The sequence below is a fragment of the Nematostella vectensis genome, chromosome 5 (assembly GCF_932526225.1).
Source record: "Nematostella vectensis chromosome 5, jaNemVect1.1, whole genome shotgun sequence".
Taxonomy (NCBI): domain Eukaryota; kingdom Metazoa; phylum Cnidaria; class Anthozoa; order Actiniaria; family Edwardsiidae; genus Nematostella; species Nematostella vectensis.
Genome location: NC_064038.1, coordinates 18,174,842 through 18,194,625, shown reverse-complemented (window position 1 = coordinate 18,194,625; position 19,784 = coordinate 18,174,842). Strand labels below are relative to the sequence as shown.

The following is a 19,784-nucleotide window of genomic DNA, read 5'->3' as shown; positions in this document are numbered from 1 at the left end:
TGGAATAAAGGAACTTCCAGAAAGCGGTCCAAAGGGGTCGATGTTGATATCAAAGTACTCCACTTGATCAAACTGCCATCCGGAGCCTTGGTTTTGAAATTGCTCAACCGACTCAAGTATACGATTTGTCATCGTATTGGACGAGTCAGAGAAATCTGTTGACTCTGTTACCATCTCAACGTTGGAATGGAGGTATCCTGAGTTCTCATCAATCTGGCCGGTGGTCAGGGTTTTTTTTATGAATTTACAAGTAAAGATAAACTTGACTTTGATAGGCTTCTTTTGCTGATTGATTAGATCTAGAACTTTTGGTTTGACACCAGTGACGAACGCCTTGGGGTCATACCCTTCCTGCCCGTCTACCCTATGGGTCTTGAGATACCCCTTCAACGCTGTTTGTTTTTCTTTAGGTGCGAACCGCTCAACCCTCTTGAATATGCGGTCCACTTTATCTCTTAGACTGTTCACCCGCTCATCCACAGTCTTTCTCACATAAGATAACACCCAATCTGCGAACTTGCTTAACTCTTTCTTCACCGACGCGGCTGCATTCTCAGCGAGATGCTTGAGTGACGGAACCCCCTTGTTCCGAGGGGGGTGGGAAGGCCTGAGGATGGGGACATCAATCTCAGGTATCGGCTCATCGAGGATACTCGATGGCACGTCAGGGACCACACCACGCGGCGCACCACCCAACGCTTCGACGAGTTCCGCCCTACGCAATCCGTAGTAGCCTTCGATCCCTCGCTCCTTGGCGAGGGCTCTCAACTCCCTCACGGTACTCATGCTCATCTACACTATGTCATCCATGTCTTTAAACCACCCCAATTTTTCAGACGCGGGCCGAAGCCGGTTAATATAGCGCGTGTGGCTGCTAAGACGTTCTTAGGGGGAGGGGCGGGGCCAAATATCTCTCCTCTCAGGGGGGAGGGGTGGGCCAAGATCAAGGTCAAGGTCAAGGTCAGATGCAGGGTGGGGTCAAAGGTCAAGGTCAGGTCAAGGTCAAGGTCAAGGTCAGACGCAGGGAGGGGTCAAAGGTCAACTGGCCCAGAATCGGCCTTTTACATCTACTCCCATTGAAGATTGTTGGTTCGTTAACCTGCTGCATTGCGAAGTAAAAATCTTTTTTATACATCAATCTTAAGCAAAAAGGAAGGGATGTGATATGTTATTCAATAATAATAATAATAATAATATCAGCATTTATATAGCGCCTCATCAATAATTGCCCTAGGCACTTTACAATTATATATCAATTAAATAAACATTACACAATTAAAAATTAAAAATCACCCTGAAAATACATTGTGTCTAATAGGAAATGTTACATTTATAAAAATCGATATTATAATTAAATATATATATATATATATGTATGTAATGTATAATTAACAGTGATATTAAAAAAAATAATTTTAAACTAATTATAAATTAAATGCTTCTTTAAAAAGGTGAGTCTTAAGGCATTGCTTGAAAGTATTAAGATTTTGTATTGTCCTTAAGTGAAATGGCAACTCATTCCATAGTTTAGGAGCCGCAATCGAAAAAGCGCGGTCACCATAGGTCTTCAAATTGCCCCGTTTGACCTGAAGGTATTGTTGAGAAGCAGACCGTAGTGATCGGGAATGAGTTTTATACTTGCATAGATCTTTAATATATGGTGGAGCCATTTCATTGAGAGATTTAAAAACAGTCAGTAAAACTTTAAAAATTATCCGGTACTTTACTGGTAACCAGTGGAGATCTTGCAGGATAGGTGTTACATGCTCAGCCTTTTTTGTTAAGCTGATAATACGAGCAGCTGTGTTTTGAATAAGTTGTAATTTATGAATTTGGTAGTCAGGTAATCCATAAAGGAGGTAATTGCAATAGTCTAGTTTTGAACTGATAAAGGCATGTATAAGTATTTCTGTGGAATTCTTGTCAAGGTACTTCCTAATTTTGCCAAAATTTCTGAGGTGGAATCTTTCAGATTTACATACCGTTTTGAGATGATCTTCAAAAGAAAGATACTTATCAAGAATTACTCCCATATTCCGTGCAGTGGAGGCAGGTTTGATGATTTCATCAACCACCTTTACATGTTCAAGACTTGGGGCAGGACAGAACTTGGAGGAAAAACGAATAAGTTCTGATTTATCATGATTTAGTTTTAGCCCATTATGCACCATCCAGGCATTAATCTCATGAACACAACATTCAACTTTAGTTTTAGCCATCAAACAGTGCGGAACATTACCATTTTTGGTTATATTTGATAAACAATCTCATTAACCAATCAGAGATGAGTATTACTATGCCCAGTCTCACGCGGACACGCCTCAACTCAGAGTGGGAAAACAAAATGGCGGTTCCGTTGAATCGGGAAAATCATGTTGAACGCCGCTTTTTAACTCTCTGCTAGCAGTGATTTCTTCTTATCTGTTTAAGCAGGGATTTCACCGACTCAGTGCGTCATATATACCCTATTTGTGTTGTTTCTCATCGGCAACAGACCTCATTTGCAGGGTTATTTTTACGACTTCACCGAATCGTACTGTAATGAACGCGGAAGGGTAAGCCACTGCTAGCAGGCTATAACCATAATTGATCACCAATTATCTAGTTGTACGTTTCATCAAGTCATACAAATGGACAAAATTTTCCTGGATTTATCTTGCTTTCGCACTCGGAATGAAGACACTCCAAGAAAAATTTTAGCTGGGATATTGAAACTAAAATGAATCTTAAACAGAATGGCAGCGAGTCTCATTTAAAAAAAATGAAGCTAAATCGTATACAGATTGGCCGCGAGTCACTGTTTATTGTATGCAATTTAAAGACACTACATGAAAGTACTGTTTAAATGTTTATATTTGATCCTGGAATAAATAGATTTGCTATGATCAGTAAATCTCAGGGATGGCAGTCATTATTCATTGCTGCATTACTTTGCTATTACTCGTTGTAAAAAAAAGTCCTTACCACAAATGCTCACATTATGGCTTTTTTTATAAATGGATTCTAGAGGGGGCACTTGTTTGAGGGGCTATGTAATGTGCTTATTCAATGAGGGGTGTATGTATACCTCAGTGTCAGAACCATCCCCAAAGGACTTCATTGTATCCAGCTCTGTTTTCATCATGATTCATTTTATTAAAAAAAGGAAGTTTTAGATAGATAGATAGATAATGTGTTTATTAACCCTATTGCAGCGAAAGCTGAATTACAGGGCAGCCAGTATATATATAATACATCCTTACATTTACATAACTTGTTGATAACGATAAGTACAGAAATTGTTGAGCCTATTCGTACGGCCGCAGATGGGGACAACAGACGCCGTACCGGACCGTAAACCATACCCATGGTGCGTTGCTACAGGAATAGGAATTAAGCGTTTAAGGGGGCCTCCGCGTTTGGCCTTTGCCACGAGAGCGATGCATGCCGTTTCTCTACGCTGGCATAGTGTTTCCAATTTAGCGTGTGATAATGCCTCATGGTAAGAGAGGTTTGGAAACACTATGCGCAGCACTTTTTTTTTGGACCGATTCCACTAACTCTACCAAGTACTCTGGCAATGCCGACCAGACAGGCGAGGCATATTCAAGCACAGGTCTCATTGTGCTACAGTATACTTGAATAAGGTCGTTTGATGATAGACCGCTTTTCTTGAGCGCACGGATTGCATACAAACGCTTGGTGGCTTTCTTCACGATAGCATCACAGTGAGTATTCCACGAGAAGTCACTGGTGATGTGGACACCAAGCAACTTATAGCAATCCACGCGCTCAATAACACAACCATTTATGAACATAGGAGCAAGCTCAGTAGAATTATAAGTAAGGAATCACATGGCCATTTCTTTGCATTTCTTGGCATTAAGGCGCATATTGCGTGCAAGGGCATAGCTATTTATGTCATTCGCAACAAACGGAAGGTAGCTAGGAGAATTTCTTGGAACAATTTCAAAAACTGTAGCGTCATCTACATACTTGATGCGATACTGCCAGTCGCGCGCTAACCTATTCACCAATATTGCAAATAGTAACGGAGCTAGCCTGGTGCCCTGTGGGATTCCTCCCTTAGGTGATATTACATGGGAGCGTGAATCCCTTATCTTAACATACTGACTCCTGTTGGATACAAATGACGACACCCATCGAATGATACATTCATGGACACCTAGGTGACTCATTTCTGCTATTAGAACGTTATGGTCCACTAAATCAAAGCCTTTACTGAAGTCAGAAAAAAACAGTCTGACCCAGCAGTCCCCTTTGTCGAGAGCCTCGAAAATTATGTGCATCACATAGACCAGCGCTTCAGTAGTAGACTTCCCAGCGACTGCAAACTGTAACCAGTCCAGTTGATGTAGCACTTGATGGAATAGTGGCTGAAGCGTAAACCCTTCCAGTACTTTGGCGAGTTGTGATGTCAAGGCGATCGGCCGTAGGTCATCTTCGACTACTTTAGGGCGAGGGCACTTGGGGATGGGCGAGATCTCAGACTGCTTTAGTGGAGCAGGGACGTATCCTTGAATGAGCGACGCATTGTATAGATCGCAAACCACAGGAGCGAGTTCGATTGCAAAGGTGTTCCAGATCCTAGCTGGAATTGGATCAGGACCAGATGACTTGTTGGTTTTCACCTGCCGGAGGGCCTGGTACGCACGCCTATTATCGATCAACAGATCATCAGGGACCTGGTGAAAAGACCCAGGTGCTTGAGGCGGGAGTGGTTCAAAGTGCGCAGTTAAACTACCGAGAAAATTGTTAAATCTAGTAGCTAGGTCAGAGGTTGTTGGAATGTCGTCACACAACATCTGTTGAGACCAGTCACGTGAAGACCCGCTGTCCCCAGATAGACCCTTGACTTCTTTCCACCACCTTTTCACATTGGTATTCTTGAGTTTGGCGACTTTGGTCTTATAGTAAGAGGCTTTGCTTTTTTTGCTCTCTTCCTGAACAGAGTTTCTATACATTTTGAATTGCGGTGAGTCATTTCCAAATTGATGTAATGCCTTTTGGCGTTTGGAAACAAGGTACTTGAGCTTATTGGATACCCACGGTTTATCACTACTGCAGATCGATATCTTCCTGAGAGGGAGATACTTATCGACAGCCATATACAAAACATCCGAAAATGCCTGGAATTTTTCAGAGACCAGCTGTTTGTCAAATACTTCGGTCCAGCGCTGCTGCGTTATCCAACAGCCAAAGTCCCGGATCTTACTGGGCCGGAGGTCACGTTTCCAAATGGTTGTCTTAGCCCTAGGTTTGAGAGACCTCAGAATAGGCGCTATAAGCAACGTGTAGTGGTCGGATCTTCCAATCTTTGGCAGCTGGCACACAGGAGCGAAGGAGTTGGGCATGTTGGTAAGGCACCAGTCGAGGATGCCGGTATCACGGGTCAGTACTTTGACGATCTGAGAGAGACCCGTAGCACGCTTTGTAGCGACTACACTGAACCGAGTACTTGTGGGATTGAAATCACCGCAGATAAGAACAAGTCCCTCTGGATGATTACGTAGGAAGCTCTCAGTATTAGACTGCAGATGTTCTAGGAGCCTACAGTTCTCAACCTCGTCACAACTAGTGGAGTGGTATACAGATCCAAGTAATATCCTGGAGATTTTGCGAGGGAGCCTGCGTGGTCTAGCATCAATCCATATCGATTCGATGTCCTGTGATTCGTAGTCAGACAGTCTTGTGCACGAGATGTTAGAGTCGACGTAAACGCATACACCACCACCAGACGTGTGTGTTCTATCGCGCCTGAAGCACGAAAACCCGGGGAGGTTAACTGCAGCATCCGGGATGTCAGGGTGCAGCCAAGACTCTGTGATGCAGACGATTTGGGGTCTATTGAGATTAACAACAGTTTGAAGCTCATCGATCTTGTGTTGAATTGATCTGATATTACTGTAAACCAAACTAGGAATTGAAGCTTTAAGAGTTCCAGCAGCGACATCATCGACTGATGGGGTACCTGTGGTCTCAGGCACAGGGAGACCATCCGAACGGTTGACTCGGGACTTACGAGAGGATCTAAAAGGTTTTCTAATGCCTAGATCCTTCAAACGAAGCCACAGTTCTTTATCAATACGTTGCTTGGGTTGTGTTTTCCTAATTGACTTCAGCGTAGCGCTGTCATAAACCCTTCTCGAGCTCAGAGAACGTATCGGATTTCCAAGATGGCGGACATGTGCACTCGGATTCGGGAACCCATGATCTTGACTGAAACAAGGCCAGATGATGATAAAACAGGGCCACCAACACACCAGGAATAAGGACTGCCATTTAGCTGATGTAATAGGCCACATGCCGGCCGCAAGATAGACTTGAAATTGAACGTTGGACAAAAACAGACAGACAAATTCTAACGTGGGGCAACCCGTGGAGGTGCCGCTGACCGAAGTTTTGTGACACAAATCGTGCTTAATACACAGGTTCTAACACCAAGATAGAGCCATTGAGGGTGTATTTCATTGTGTGTGCAGACAAATGGAAAAAGGCATAAAGTGTAAACTAGGGTGAGGAAAAGGCATGGTAAGGGCAAAGGAGTGGTGACTAAGGGTATGTCTAATTAGGGGTGCTGACACAGGTTGTGAAGATGAAGTAAACTTGTACCATGTTTGATTACTAGGCTTGGAGATAATAGGAGAATGGGAGTTTAGTCATACCCTGGGTACCAGAGGCTCCAAGCTTCACTAGAGCAGATATCATATGGAAAATATCTATTCATATTTGGTGATACTTCAGGCTTATTTTTTTCTCGCCAGTCTCTATTATATACGCAAAGAGTCTTTTATATATATATATAAAGGGAATTAAATTAATTTGATTTGATAGGCAAGTCTTAGTGTTGAAGCTCCCCTTTCAAACTATAGTGATATTAAGAATTTATATGTTTGGGGTATATAGGTTTGAGTAATTGTTTGGGAGGAAGTTTCTATACTTGGTATATTTTATGTATAGAACTCAGGTTTGGGTAGTTTTTTTTTTTTTTTTGGGGGGGGGGGCTAATTTGACAAAAAGTCCTTATCGCAAATGCTTATTTTAGCATATTATGCCCTTCTTTTTACCCCTCTTGTACCAGGTTTGATTACTAGGCCTTGGAGATTCTAGGAGTATGATTGTGCAGTTATAGATATCATACTGTATGGAAAATAAATATTTATATTTGGTGATACTTCAGGAGCATTTTTTATCTCAGTGCCTATTGCACAGAGTTTGTTTGTTGTCTTTTTTTATAAAAATGGAATAAAATTGATTTTATTTAATAAGCAAATCTGAGAGTTGAAGCTCCCTTATAGCAAGATTTTGTATGCTTGGGCTATAGAATTTAAGTTTGGTTATTTATTTGGGAGGTAAGTTTCTATGCTTGGTATATTTTATGTATAGAACTCAGGTTTGGGTATTTTTGAGGATGAGTAGGGGGGGGGGCTAATTCATCAAAAAGTTCTTATCACAAATGCTTATTTTAACATATTATGCCCCTCTAGCATTAGATTTTAGAGGGGGCACTGGTTTGAGTGGCTATGTAATGCGCTTACTCAATAAGGGCTATTTTATGGTGTGTGCCAGACAAATATGAAAAGGCATAGAGTGTAAAATTAAAGGTTGAGAAATGCATGGTAAGGGGAGTGAGGTTGTGATGACTGAGGGCATGTCACATGTGGTGTGCTCACACAAGGTGCGAAGACAAGGAAGTAAAATTGTACCGGGTTTTATGACTAGGGCCTTGGAGGTGAGGAAGATAGAGTTTTTTTTAAAAAAAAGGGAATAAAAATAAATTAAATTTGATAAGCAAATTTTCCTTCTAAAACTTTTTTACGGGACTGGCAAGTTTCAAGCTTTTGTATGTTTTACGAATAGAACTCAGATTTGGGTTACTTTTTTGAGGGGGAAGGGGGGGCTATCTATTCTTGGTGGAGTTTTGGGTATAGAGTTCAGATGAAGGTATATTCTTAGTGGTGGCGCGGTTCCATTCTTTTGGGGGCATAAAATGTTCGTATCTGTCGGAATCAACAGTCATGTTCACAGCTAGAGTGCCCCCCCCCCATGTTGTTGTGGTGGTCGCAGGGCAAGACATTTAGCTAAAGAATGACAAGAAGCGAACCCCCGAGAGACAAGGGTAGGGTAAAATGCTTTTCGGCTAAATGTTGACACAAATTTTCATACCTATTCTTCGGCGATTTTCCCTGTTGTATAGACGTTGGGCCTTGACTCGCACTTTCGTCCTCACAATTCAACCTCCGCTCTTCTCAACTTTCACCATACCCTGTGGGCACTCGTTTCGGCTTGTGGTGAAGATTGTTTTAGTATGCCATGATCCTCATTTATCCTAGTTTAGTCCTGTCAAGGTCCTAAGCCGTAGAATTTGGTCCATCACACTCATATTTCTCTTTTTCTAAACGTAAACATTACGAAGAGAGTTCGATTTTACGGCAGGGTAATAAAAGCGCTCAATTTGAAAAGGTTTCTCAAACGATATTTTACTTTCGAGCACAGGAACTCATCAATCAAATATCAAACTTGGTATAGAGCAGGATATTTTGCTGTTTTGGTCGATTTTTGCGATGCGACGTCTCGCTAACAAAACAAATTCAAGTTTCAAACTCCGCGCGGCCATTTTGAATATTTGCATAATAAGTAGGTAAATCGATTTAACCAAAAATAGTAATGTACGGCACTGTCAAAAGTTCATCTTGTGAATTACCTCGAAAAGAAACGTAAAGTTGTGAATCATCCGCATAAAGGTGGTATAGAATGCCATGTCGTGCTATGATCTGAGCAATGGGCGAAGTATAGGCAAGATAGAGTAGCGGGCCTAGGACAGAGCCCTGAGGAACACCTCGTTCCAGGCCACACAAAGATGACTTGCAGTCCTCAACCCGTACATACAGTTTGCGGGATGTAAGGTATGAGCGGAACCAAGCGAGAACATTGCCAGTCAGGCCATAACTCAATGAGAGACGTGAAAGAAGAATGAAATGATCAACGGTATCAAATGCCGCCGACAGGTCAAGCAGTAGCATCAATACCGAGTTTCCACCATCAATGGCACATAAGATGTCATTCTGCACCTTAATAAGAGCTGTTTCCGTGGAATGGAATTTCTTATAAGAAGATTGGAGGGAAACATCCAAATTATTGCTAACTATATGCTTTGTCAATTGTTCAGCGACAGCTTTTTTGATCACCTTAGAAACCATCGGTAGGTTAGAGACTGGACGAAAGTTAGGGTAAAGTAGGTGATTGGCATTGTGCTTTTTCAATGAGGGGTGAAGTTCAGCAACTTTCATTGGGTCAGGCATTACACCTGATGAAAGCGAGGCATTAACAATCCTGGTTATTATAGGAAGGAGTGTACTAAAGCATTCCTTTAAGAGGGAGGCCGGCAAAGGATCAAGATTACAAGACTTCGATATAGGCTTGTGAGCTAGGATCTTAACATCATCTTCTGAAATTACATCAAATTCACTCATTTCCACTGTACACGTATGGTCACAATAAGGGTTGGGGCCAACCATGGTTTGCTGTTCCATTAGATCTAGATGGATTTTAGATATTTTTTCATTAAAGAAATCAGCAAAGCTGTTGGCTAACACCTCACTAGAGGATGCAACTGGGTAATATTGAACTGACTTCTTCTCAAAAAGTTTGTTAATGGTTTTGAAATGAACCTTTTGGTCCAAAGAATGCTCCTGTATGATCGATGTGTAGTATGAGGTCTTTAGTGAATCAATAAGATTATTGACTACCCCACACTGGTAAGCATAATTAGCACGGTCAGTTGAAAGACCAGTGGAAACCCATTTCCTCTCTAAGCGCCGTCTCTTTCTCTTTTCCTCAGAGACCTCGGGTGTATACCAGGCAGCTTTTGGGCGAATGGTAACAAGTTTCGCCTTTAGTGGGGCATGCTTGTCTAACAGTGCCTTAAGGGTGTTGTCATACTTTATAACCAGGTTATTAATATTCACTTGTTGGTTTTGAAAAAGTTCATAGTTGAGGAGGTCTTCAGAAAGTTGGTCTATGTCAACCGATCGAAGCTTTCTGAAATTCACGACTTTCTTCTCAAACTGTGGTTTGCAAAGGTCAAGTTCACAGTGTATGGCATGGTGGTCAGAAATCATCGGGTTCCGGACAGAAATCCCTTTGATGATGTCATCATCAGACCTAGTTATTACAAGGTCTAGGATGTGGCCATCTTTATGCGTTATACATTTGACGTGCTGCTTTAGGTCAAATGCATCTAATATGTTGGAAAACTTTTTAGCATATCTGTCATTAGCATCATCCATGTGGAGATTGAAATCACCAATGAACAATAGTTGACCATTAGACTCAGCGAGAACCTGCTCCAGTAATCGAGAGAACTCATCAAAAAACAATGTGTATGTGGATTCAGGTGGTCTGTAGACAACAAAAATCCTGAGCTGGACAGAATCACGAAGCCGCACAACCATGAACTCGAACGTGTTGAACTGTTCACAAATCCGGCTGTTGATTTCAAGACGATCTTTAAAGAGCAGTGCAACACCACCACCTCTTGCATTTAGCCTTGGGCTGTGAAGAAAACGGTATTGTAAGCGGTTCCAAAGCAGCGACTTGTGGGAAGTGTGCAGTGGGCTCGATTTAGTGTCAACCACAGTGTAGAACAGTCATCTAAGCTTGATTTAACAGCGTTTATTACAATCAACTCGTCCAACTATCGAACACATGCGGTGATAACTATGAAGTAATTAACAATTCACAAATTTAGGATAAAAACCTAAGGACTACAGGCAGTTCTGTAAATCGCAAAAAGGCTAAATCAATATTTACAAATTCAACTTACGTCTGATCTCGTCTCCGGGGCTTAAAGAAATACAACTCCAAGTAAGCTTGTAATTCTTCAAACTTTACTCTGACTTCTCTAACTCTGCTTCTCTGGCTCTCAACTCAACTCTTCTCTCTTCGGTTTCTCTGCTCAACTCTTAAAGATTGCTAAATGGGTACTATAATTTATAGGCAGGTGGGACGTGTCCTAAAGTAGGACGTGCCTCATTCCTAAACTCTTACTCAAAGGGAAATGCGTAAACTACAATAAATCTTATCAGTCTAATCATAGGAAAGGGCGGCTGTGCTCAAAAATAGAGGAAGCCGTGGTAACTCAACTAAACAATTGTCTAAACTATCTAATCCGTTCAATTTAAATCAACGTTCTTTTTTGTATTTTCAATGTTCATAACACTCCTCGCCCAAGGATTTCAATCCTTGCTATTCTAATCTTTTCTACCCTACTCTTGGCTCTCTTTGTCGTCATCTGCGCGGATAAGCAGGATGAGTTCCTTGATGGGGCGCAAGTAGGTCCTCTTGACTCCGTCTCTAACTACCTCTACCTTCGCCTTCCTAACTCTACCGTCCTCGCTCTTCACCGCCTCTGTTACTCGTCCCATTGGCCAGTCGTTGCGGTGCTCCGTCTTGTCCCTTAGTAGTATGATATCGCCTGCGTGCAGACTTTCCGTTGCTCCGTTCCACTTCTGGCGGGGCTGGAGATTCTGGAGGTACTCCCTTCTCCATCTCGACCAGAACTGCTCCGCCAGGTACTGGACGCGTCTCCAGCGGCGACGTGCGTAGATGTCTGTGGGCACGAAACGGCCTGGAGGGGGTCCAGTAGGGCGCTCTTTCATGCTTAGAAGCATCGCAGGTGAGAGGGTCTGCGGCTGGTCAGCGTCCATCGGTAGAGCTGATATTGGCCTGGCGTTCACGATCGCAGCGACCTCTGCCATTAGCGTTACTAGCAAATCATGCGTCAGTTGGTGGTCTCCTAACTCGTGCGAACATGCCGTCGAGGACTTGTCGTATTGTGCGGATCTGTCTCTCCCACACACCTCCGAAATGCGACGCGTGTGGGGGGTTAAAGATCCACTCGCATCCTTGCTCTCTGACGAATCTCTCTGCACCCTCCTTATTAAGCTCCTTCATTGCGCTATCGAGTTCGGTCTTAGCTCCTACAAAATTAGTGCCGCAATCACACCTAAGCAGTTTAGCAGGGCTGAGGCACGTGAATACTAGTCCCCAGCGCTTTGCGTTAGCTATGGATCCTCTTGTCTTTCGTGACTTCACCGACCAAGGCCCAAATACGTCGAAGCCGACGTTCGTAAACGGGCTGCAGACTTCATTCCTGCCGGGAGGCAGGTCTGCCATTCGTTGCTCTAGTGGGCGTCCCCTCAGCTTCTTGCAGGTCACGCAGTCTTTGATGGCTTTTGTGACGGTGGTGTGGCCTCCAATCAGCCAGAACCCGGCTTGGCGTGTGGCGCCGCTTGTGATTAGTCGGCCTTGGTGGTGCACTTTGACGTGATGGTGGAGGGCGACTAGCTGTGAAACATGGGCTTTCTGGGTAGAAGGACGGGGTGTTTCTGTTCGTAGTTCATCTCAGCTCTTCTAAGCCGGCCGCCGACGCGCAGAATTCCGTCACTGTCAAGGAATGGGTCGAGGCGGTATAGCGGTGATCCTCTGAGGGCTTTCTTCGCGTTTTTCTTTGTTTCTCTTGGGTTTTCGGGGTCTGTATTTGCGCCTTTCAGTTCAGCGCTGAATGCTTCTCTCTGTGTTGTGACTCGCAAGGCCTGATCTAATTCCTCTACTGTAGGGGCTCTGCGCTTCTGTTGCTCGCCTTGTACCCTGGGACGATGGCTCAACGTGTTGGCTCTAGTGGTTCTGGTGTCCCTTTTGTTCTTGAAGTTCTTAACCTTCACGTTTAGGGTGGCGATCCCGCGCTGTAGGGACTTCAGGGTCGAGAATCGCAAGAATCGGTGTGCGCCAAGGCCCGGCTTCTTTGTGTCTTCATCTGTGCTGACTTTGGCGCAAACCACTTCTTTGCGCACCTCGGGGTCGCTTGCGTCGAGTAAGTATGCTTCACTCGGGGTGTCAGCGGTATCTATATTTTTGAGGAATGTGGGACCACTAAGCCAGCTGGTTTCTCCTAGTTTGTTAGGGGGTACTCCTCGCGTCGCTAGGTCGGCGGGGTTGAGCTCGGTCTCCACGTACCTCCACTGCTCTGGGTTAGACAAGCTTCTTATCTGTTGAACTCTGTTGGCTACATAGACATAAAAGCGCCGGCTTTCATTCGTTATGTAACCGAGTACCACCTTCGAGTCGGTGTAGTACTTGACTTGGGATATCTCGATGTCGATCTCTCCCATTACCTTTTGTACGGCTTGTACTGCTAGGACTGCTCCACATAGCTCTAGGCGTGGTATGCTGGTTGAGTTTGCTGGTGCGACTCTTGCTTGGCCATACACTAGGGAGACGGATACCTTTTTTGCTTCGTTCACGAGTCGGAGGTAAACGGCGGTCCCGATCGCGTCTTGACTCGCATCTGAGAACGCATGTAGTTCTGCCGTGGAGACAGTGCCAAACATTTTTTTGGTCGTGACAGCGGGGTACCGACACATTTTGGAGGTCTGGGAGCGAGTCTTTCCATCTTGCCCATCGGTCTTTCATCGCGGTGGGGAGCGGGTCATCACATGCCAGTGGGGAGTCGTCTCTGCTTTTTCTTTTACCCATAAGCACTAGCTTTTGCAGCATTTTCCTGCCCTCGAGCATCACGGGTACCGCTAGACCTAGAGGGTCGTATACGGAGTTTACGATAGACAAGACCCCTCTTCTCGTGAAAGGCTTTTCTTGAACTGTCACCTTAAATGTGAACGCGTCCGTCTCTAGGTCCCAGTATACTCCAAGGGATCTTTGGGCGGGAAGGACGTCTTGGCGCAGGTCAAGGTCACGCACGTCCTTTGCTCTGTCATCAGCGGGGAATGCTTCCATGACTTCTACCGAGTTGGATACGACCTTGTGGAGTCTGAGGTTGGCCGTAGCTAAGGTGGCTTGTGCTTTTTTAACCAGATCTATCGCTTGTTGGGCTGTTGGAAGCGAAGCCAGTCCGTCATCGACGTAGAAGTTGCGGCGGATAAAATTATTTGACTCCTCGCCATACTCCTCCTCGCCATCCTACGCAGTTCTACGGAGGCCGTATGTGGCTATCGCTGGGCTGGGGCCGTTTTCGAAGAGATGAACGTTCATGCGGTACTCTGTGACTGGTTTCTCTGGGTTGTTCTCTTCAAACCACAGGAAGCGGAGGAAATCTCTGTGAGAGGGTTCGACATGAAAGGAGTGAAACATTTGTTCTACGTCGCACATGACACCGGTGTTTTCTTTTCGAAAACGCATCAATACGCCTATGAGGTTATTCATTAAGTCGGGACCAGGTAGAAGTACTTTATTCAGTGAGATTTCTTGAAATTCGCAACTGCTATCAAAAACTACACTTATGGTGTGTTTAGTGTTATGATAGGTTGCGAAGTGCACTAGGTACCAGGAATGGCCTGGTTTTGGCGGGGGCTCGTCGCGGGGGACGGGGGAGGCGTGTCCTCTTTCGAGGATTTTTCCCATGAACTCAAGGTACTCTCGTTTCATTTCTGGTTTTCTCTCGAATGTCTTGAAGAGTCCTTTTAATCGGTGCATCGCTTGTGCACGGTTGTTCGGCATGGTCTGGTTTGGGACGCGGAAGGGTAGGGGCATCTGCCAATTACCGCTTGAATTTTTGCGTGTACCTTTCTCTATGATCTCTAGGAACTGTCGGTCTTCTCGAGATAGACTTGGTTCGTTGTCGTCTCGCGTTGTCTTGAAGACGTTATCGCTGTCAATTGGGATATCGACTTTGAGCATGTTGGGGCACGGCACTATCTCGTAGTTCTCGTCCCCGGTCTCCTGTCGCTCACGGTTGGACACATGGGTGTGGCGGCTCAGAATGTGTGCGGGACCGTTCGCGAAGTCGAGGCACATCTGGCCGCTGATGGTCCATCCAAGGGCTAGTCGCTGTGCCCACGGGGCTCCTCTGGGGCCGTTTTTGAACTCTCTCACTTTCAGTAGTTCTGGCGCGTCGCGACCTATCAAGAGGTGAACCTCTGCCGTATCGTCTAGGGGGGGTATCTGGTCGGCGATTGGTTTAAGGTGCTTGAAGCTCCTCGCCATCTCAGGTGTGGGGATCTCGCGCTTGTCCCCTGGGATGACGTCGCACTCAACGAGTGTAGGCAGCGAAAATGCAGCTCCGCTGACTGATCGTGCCTCGATGCCTGTCACTCGTCTACCACTCTTTTCCTCTCTCTCGTTGCTGCATGTCGACAGGTAGTAGACTTCTCTAGGGCCATCGGCGCCAAGGTCGTCGGCGAGCTTGCTGGTGTTACTCTGTTCGTCGATAATGGCGTAAATGCGCTGAGCGGTAGATGATTTGTGTATGCTATAGACGTCTACTAGGACCATTTTGCTACAGGATGTCCCTCCGACGGGGTCGCAGAGTGCAGTGCATTTGGCGGTGACCGGCTTCTCGGGGTCAGGGTTGTCCTTGGGAGCGGGTGGGTCTCTATGCAGCACTGTGTTGTGACGTAAGTCGCCGCAGGTTGCGCACTGTATAGGAGCGCGGTAGTCGCGAGCAAAGTGTGACGGATCGAGGCAGCGATAGCATAGGGTAGCGTCAGTTAGCCACTTTTTGCGCTCACTGACGGTTTTAGCTGCGAACGTTTTGCATTCGGCTAGGGTGTGCCCGTCTTTCTCATGATAGGGACATCGGTTTACTTTTTTATTTTCGGGTCCTTCCCTCCCTTTTCTTTGGGGCTGCGCGTTAGTTTTGAACGTTCTCTGCTCTCTGCGAGGTCCGGGGGCGTGCGCAGAGGAGGGTGTAACTTCGGTAGTAGTGGCCTTGCTGGCTAAAACATTGGCGTTGTTTTTAATGTCAGTCTGCCCTTGGATTATTTTCGCGAAACGCTCAAATGGAGGGTAAACGCCGCCGTTAGCGTCAGAGAAATTCGCTATCTCTTTCTCCCATTTTGCGCAGATAGATTTTGGTAGCTTATCAATTACCGGCTGCATCGCGTTTTCAAAATTAAGGCAGGCAAGGCCTGGTAGTTGTGCGACTTGGCTCTCGACGTCAGCGCAGAGATCGGCAAACTGTTGCAATTTTTCTGGCTGGTTTTCACTAAAGCGGGCGGCGTTTTTCAGTCGTTCTAGGAGCGAGTTGCTTATCATCGCTGGACTGCCGAAACGCTTCTCTAATTTGACCCAGAGTTGCTCAAGTAGCGTTGCGGGATCACGCAATCTCTTTCTGTAATTGTCGACCAGGGCTTGCGGGGGGCCGCTGGTGAATTTTCTTAGATAGTTGATCTCTTGGGTCGGTGAAACTATCGCATCAGAAAGCATAGCTTTGAAGGCTCTTTTCCAGGGCTGGAATAGCGTGGCGTCACCGTCAAATATATCTGGCTCAGAAATTGGTAAACGTTGACGGGCTAAGCTCGTTACTATTTGGTTATTGACCGTCGTTAGCGAATCCATTAGTTGGCTTTGCGTGATGTCTCTGTACGGATTATCAGGTGCTGATATGACTGGATGGTAATTGACGTCTTTGTCATGGCCGTGATTGGTAAACATCCGGTCTTGGGGTTGTACGTGTTCTCGATAGGGCAAAGCGGGGGTTGATTCTTTTGGTACGTTATCTGACCGTGGGAGGTGGGATAACGACAGGGTGTGTGGTTCGGACGTGTTTTTGGGCCCAAGGGCGTTGCGTACATTTGGCGTATCGCTTTCGAGTGCGGGGGAGGAATGGACCCACTGTCCCGTGAAGTTCTCTGCGTCCTCTTTTTCTGCGGGTCCTTCCCCAAATTCCTCCTCGTTTATCGCTTGTTCTATCGCATCGAGTTTTGCTTTGGCTACTGCCGCGTTTTTGTCTGCAGTTAGAATAGCGAGTTCCTTTTGTTTTTCGGCCAAAACGCGTGCATAGTCGGCTTCCTCGCGCGCGGCCCTCGCCTCTGCTAAAGCTTTTATGCGGGCGCTACTTGCTCTAGAACTGGACGATCTCGAGGATCGATACGAACGCTCAGATTTCGCATCCATCTCTTTACCGCTTTGCTTAACACTTATCATATACTTAAGTCTCTCTATTTCTTTGAAGGCTAGTTTTAGGATTTCGTTTTCCTCGGTGAGTTGGACCTCGTGTCCGCGTTCACCGTTAGTATTTTGTCCGTGCAGCTCCAGTAGCTGTTGCAAAATAATCCCGTATTGTTGCCCCTCAGTTGTGAGGTCGTGCAAAACTATATCTAAGTTACTATCATGGCTTAGACTTTTAGATGTTTCGATAACGCTAAGGAGCCTTCTTTTAGACCTGTCAATCTCTATACTTTTACGTTCGATCGCGTTTTGAAGGGCTTTTTGCGTCATTTTTGTGGTTCGGCGTGTAATTCGGCCTGTCTCAGCGCCGTGCCGTTGGGGATCTCCTCTCTCGCTCATCTCGGTATAAACTTGAAAGGGCCTACCTTCCAACGTTGTTTTCTACCAGACTTATCACTGTAAGCTGTTCCAAAGCAGCGACTTGTGGGAAGTGTGCAGTGGGTTCGTTTTAGTGTCAACCACAGTGTAGAACAGTCATCCAAGCTTGATTTAACAGCGTTTATTACAATCAACTCGTCCAACTATCGAACACATGCGGTGACAACTATGAAGTAATTAACAATTCACAAATTTAGGATAAAAACCTAAGGACTACAGGCAGTTCTGTAAATCGCAAAAAGGCTAAATCAATATTTACAAATTCAACTTACGTCTGACCTCGTCTCCGGGGCTTAAAGAAGTACAACTCCAAGTAAGCTTGTAACTCTTCAAACTTTACTCTGACTTCTCTAACTCTGCTTCTCTGGCTCTCAACTCAACTCTTCTCTCTTCGGTTTCTCTGCTCAACTCTTAAAGATTGCTAAATGGGTACTATAATTTATAGGCAGATGGGACGTGTCCTAAAGTAGGACGTGCCTCATTCCTAAACTGTTACTCAAAGGGAAATGCGTAAACTACAATAAATCTTATCAGTCTAATCATAGGAAAGGGCGGCTGTGCTCAAAAATAGAGGAAGCCGTGGTAACTCAACTAAACAATTGTCTAAACTATCTAATCCGTTCAATTTAAATCAACGTTCTTTTTTGTATTTTCAATGTTTATAACAGGTATCCTGTAGGATAAATATGTTTTTTATTGATTTTCAAATGAAAAATCTCGTACCAGACGAGAGAATTTTTGAGTGATACGGAACTTATGCCCGCTGCTACGGAACTACTCCCACTATGTGCAAACAGAAAATACCATATAAATCAATAAAATTTGAAAATGTGTAGTCTTTTCTGTGCATATTATAAGCATTAGAAAATTTGTAGTCGTCTTAGAAAAAATTATGAGCATTGGGCTCTCCGCAAAAAAGATAGAGCAATTTTAATATGAAGTGATACGGAACTGGTCATCGTACTGTAGTTTATCGATCGATTTCAAATAGGCGGGAAAACAAGAAACACTCGCGCGCTGCCAAATCAAAAATGCAAATGAGTGAAAAGATTCAACAACTAAGTAATTGGGCGTCTTTTCGGGGTATTTTCTTTCTATTTGCACCTTTTGAAAGCTACAGGTTTTATCATAGGTGAAGTTGATCCAAACAATAACAAAGAAAGCTCAGATGTCCAATTTGTTAAACCCGCTTCCCCCACATAACACACAAATAAAAAGTTTAGCTGTAATACGATGTCTCGATGTCAGGTATTTTACTTTTAGTGACGTCATCGATGACGTCACACATCACGTTACTATATTTTCGCACCGTCCTTGACACAAAACACTACACCTATCAAGTTTGGTTGTTATACAATGTTTCTTTCACGAGATATGAATGTTTTCTACATTGATGACGTCAAAATCACGTGACCATATTGGAGCACCCTTCTTGACACCAACATGACACCTACTGTATTTGGTTGTCATGCGATGTTTTTTTAATGAAATATAAATATTTCATTAAAATATAAAATATAAATATTTTGATGACGTCAGCATATTTGTGGTTCTAGTGACGTCATCGATGACGTCACAATCACATAACTATATTGGTGCATCCCCTTGACAGCTTCATGACACATACCAAGATTGGTTGTCATGATGTTTCATGAAATATGATTTTTTTTGCTTTTCATCACGTTTTTTTTCTTTTAGTGACGTCATCAATGACATGACAATCACGTGACCATATTGGAGCACCCCCCTTAACACCAACCTGACACCTACCGAGTTTGATTGCCATACGATGTTTCCTTCGTGAAATATAAATATTTTTTATTTTTATGACGTCAACATATTTTGCTTCTAGTGACGTCATTGATGACGTCACAGTCACGTGACAATATTGGTGCATCCCCCTTGACACATACATGACACATACCAAGTTTGTTTGTCATATGATGTTTCGTTTAGGAGATATGACCAATAGTTATGACATCGGGATACTTTTGCTTAAAGTGACGTCATACATGACGTCACGCATCACGTGACCAAACCTTGTCATCCCCCTTGACACCTACCAAGTTTGGGTGCCATACGATGTTTCCTTCGTGAAATATAAATATATTTTTTATTTTGATGACGTCATCATGCTTTTGCTTCTAGTGACGTCATCGTTGACGTCACAAACCACATGACCACAGTTTTGCACCTCCTTTGACACATACATGACACCTGCCAAGTTTGGTTGTCATACGATGCTTTTTGGGGACGGACGGACATCGCGTCACCAAAACTTGAGTAGATTTGTTAACAAACTTTTGTTACTATATTTTTTTGTGGCGGAGCCAATAGCTATGCGACTTGGTTTTGGTGGTCATCGCGCGGGTACCCTGTGTGTCACAATCCATCCAGTCAATCGTGCAACTCCCAGGCCCCACTCGATCTTACGCTGTTGT

General features: G+C 44.5%; 2 protein-coding genes across 3 annotated transcripts; both read right to left on the bottom strand.

The window, feature by feature from the left end:
- Nucleotides 1-3,830: 3,830 nt before the first annotated feature.
- LOC125562958 lies at nucleotides 3,831-6,305 on the bottom strand. The gene has a single exon (XM_048727320.1). The coding sequence runs from the start codon at nucleotides 6,303-6,305 to the stop codon at nucleotides 3,831-3,833; it is 2,475 nt and encodes an 824-aa protein (XP_048583277.1).
- A 4,354-nt stretch (nucleotides 6,306-10,659) lies between these two features.
- Nucleotides 10,660-19,772, bottom strand: LOC125563157. Of its 2 annotated transcripts, XR_007308169.1 has the most exons (3): nucleotides 14,686-19,772; nucleotides 10,826-13,154; nucleotides 10,660-10,719 (listed from the first exon to the last, which is right to left on the bottom strand). XR_007308169.1 is itself a non-coding variant. In XM_048728059.1 (2 exons), exons 1-2 carry the CDS (start codon nucleotides 17,302-17,304, stop codon nucleotides 12,345-12,347), a joined length of 3,429 nt encoding a protein of 1,142 aa, XP_048584016.1. In that variant the 5' UTR covers nucleotides 17,305-19,772; the 3' UTR covers nucleotides 10,660-12,344. The 2 variants fall into 2 exon arrangements, 1 of the variants encoding a protein (XP_048584016.1); XM_048728059.1 differs by having other exon boundaries at nucleotides 10,660-13,154.
- Nucleotides 19,773-19,784: the final 12 nt, after the last annotated feature.

What these genes read in the sequence shown, in the direction of transcription:
- LOC125563157 (XM_048728059.1), bottom strand. Translation starts at nt 17,304, where the DNA reads ATGAGCGAGAGAGGAGATCCCCAACGGCACGGCGCTGAGACAGGCCGA. An exon ending in CGTGCCCCAACATGCTCAAA is followed by an intron (nt 13,155 to 14,685) that starts GTCGATATCCCA and finishes GAGATCGACATC; the next exon opens with GAGATATCCCAAGTCAAGTA.
- LOC125562958 (XM_048727320.1), bottom strand. Translation starts at nt 6,305, where the DNA reads ATGTGGCCTATTACATCAGCTAAATGGCAGTCCTTATTCCTGGTGTGT.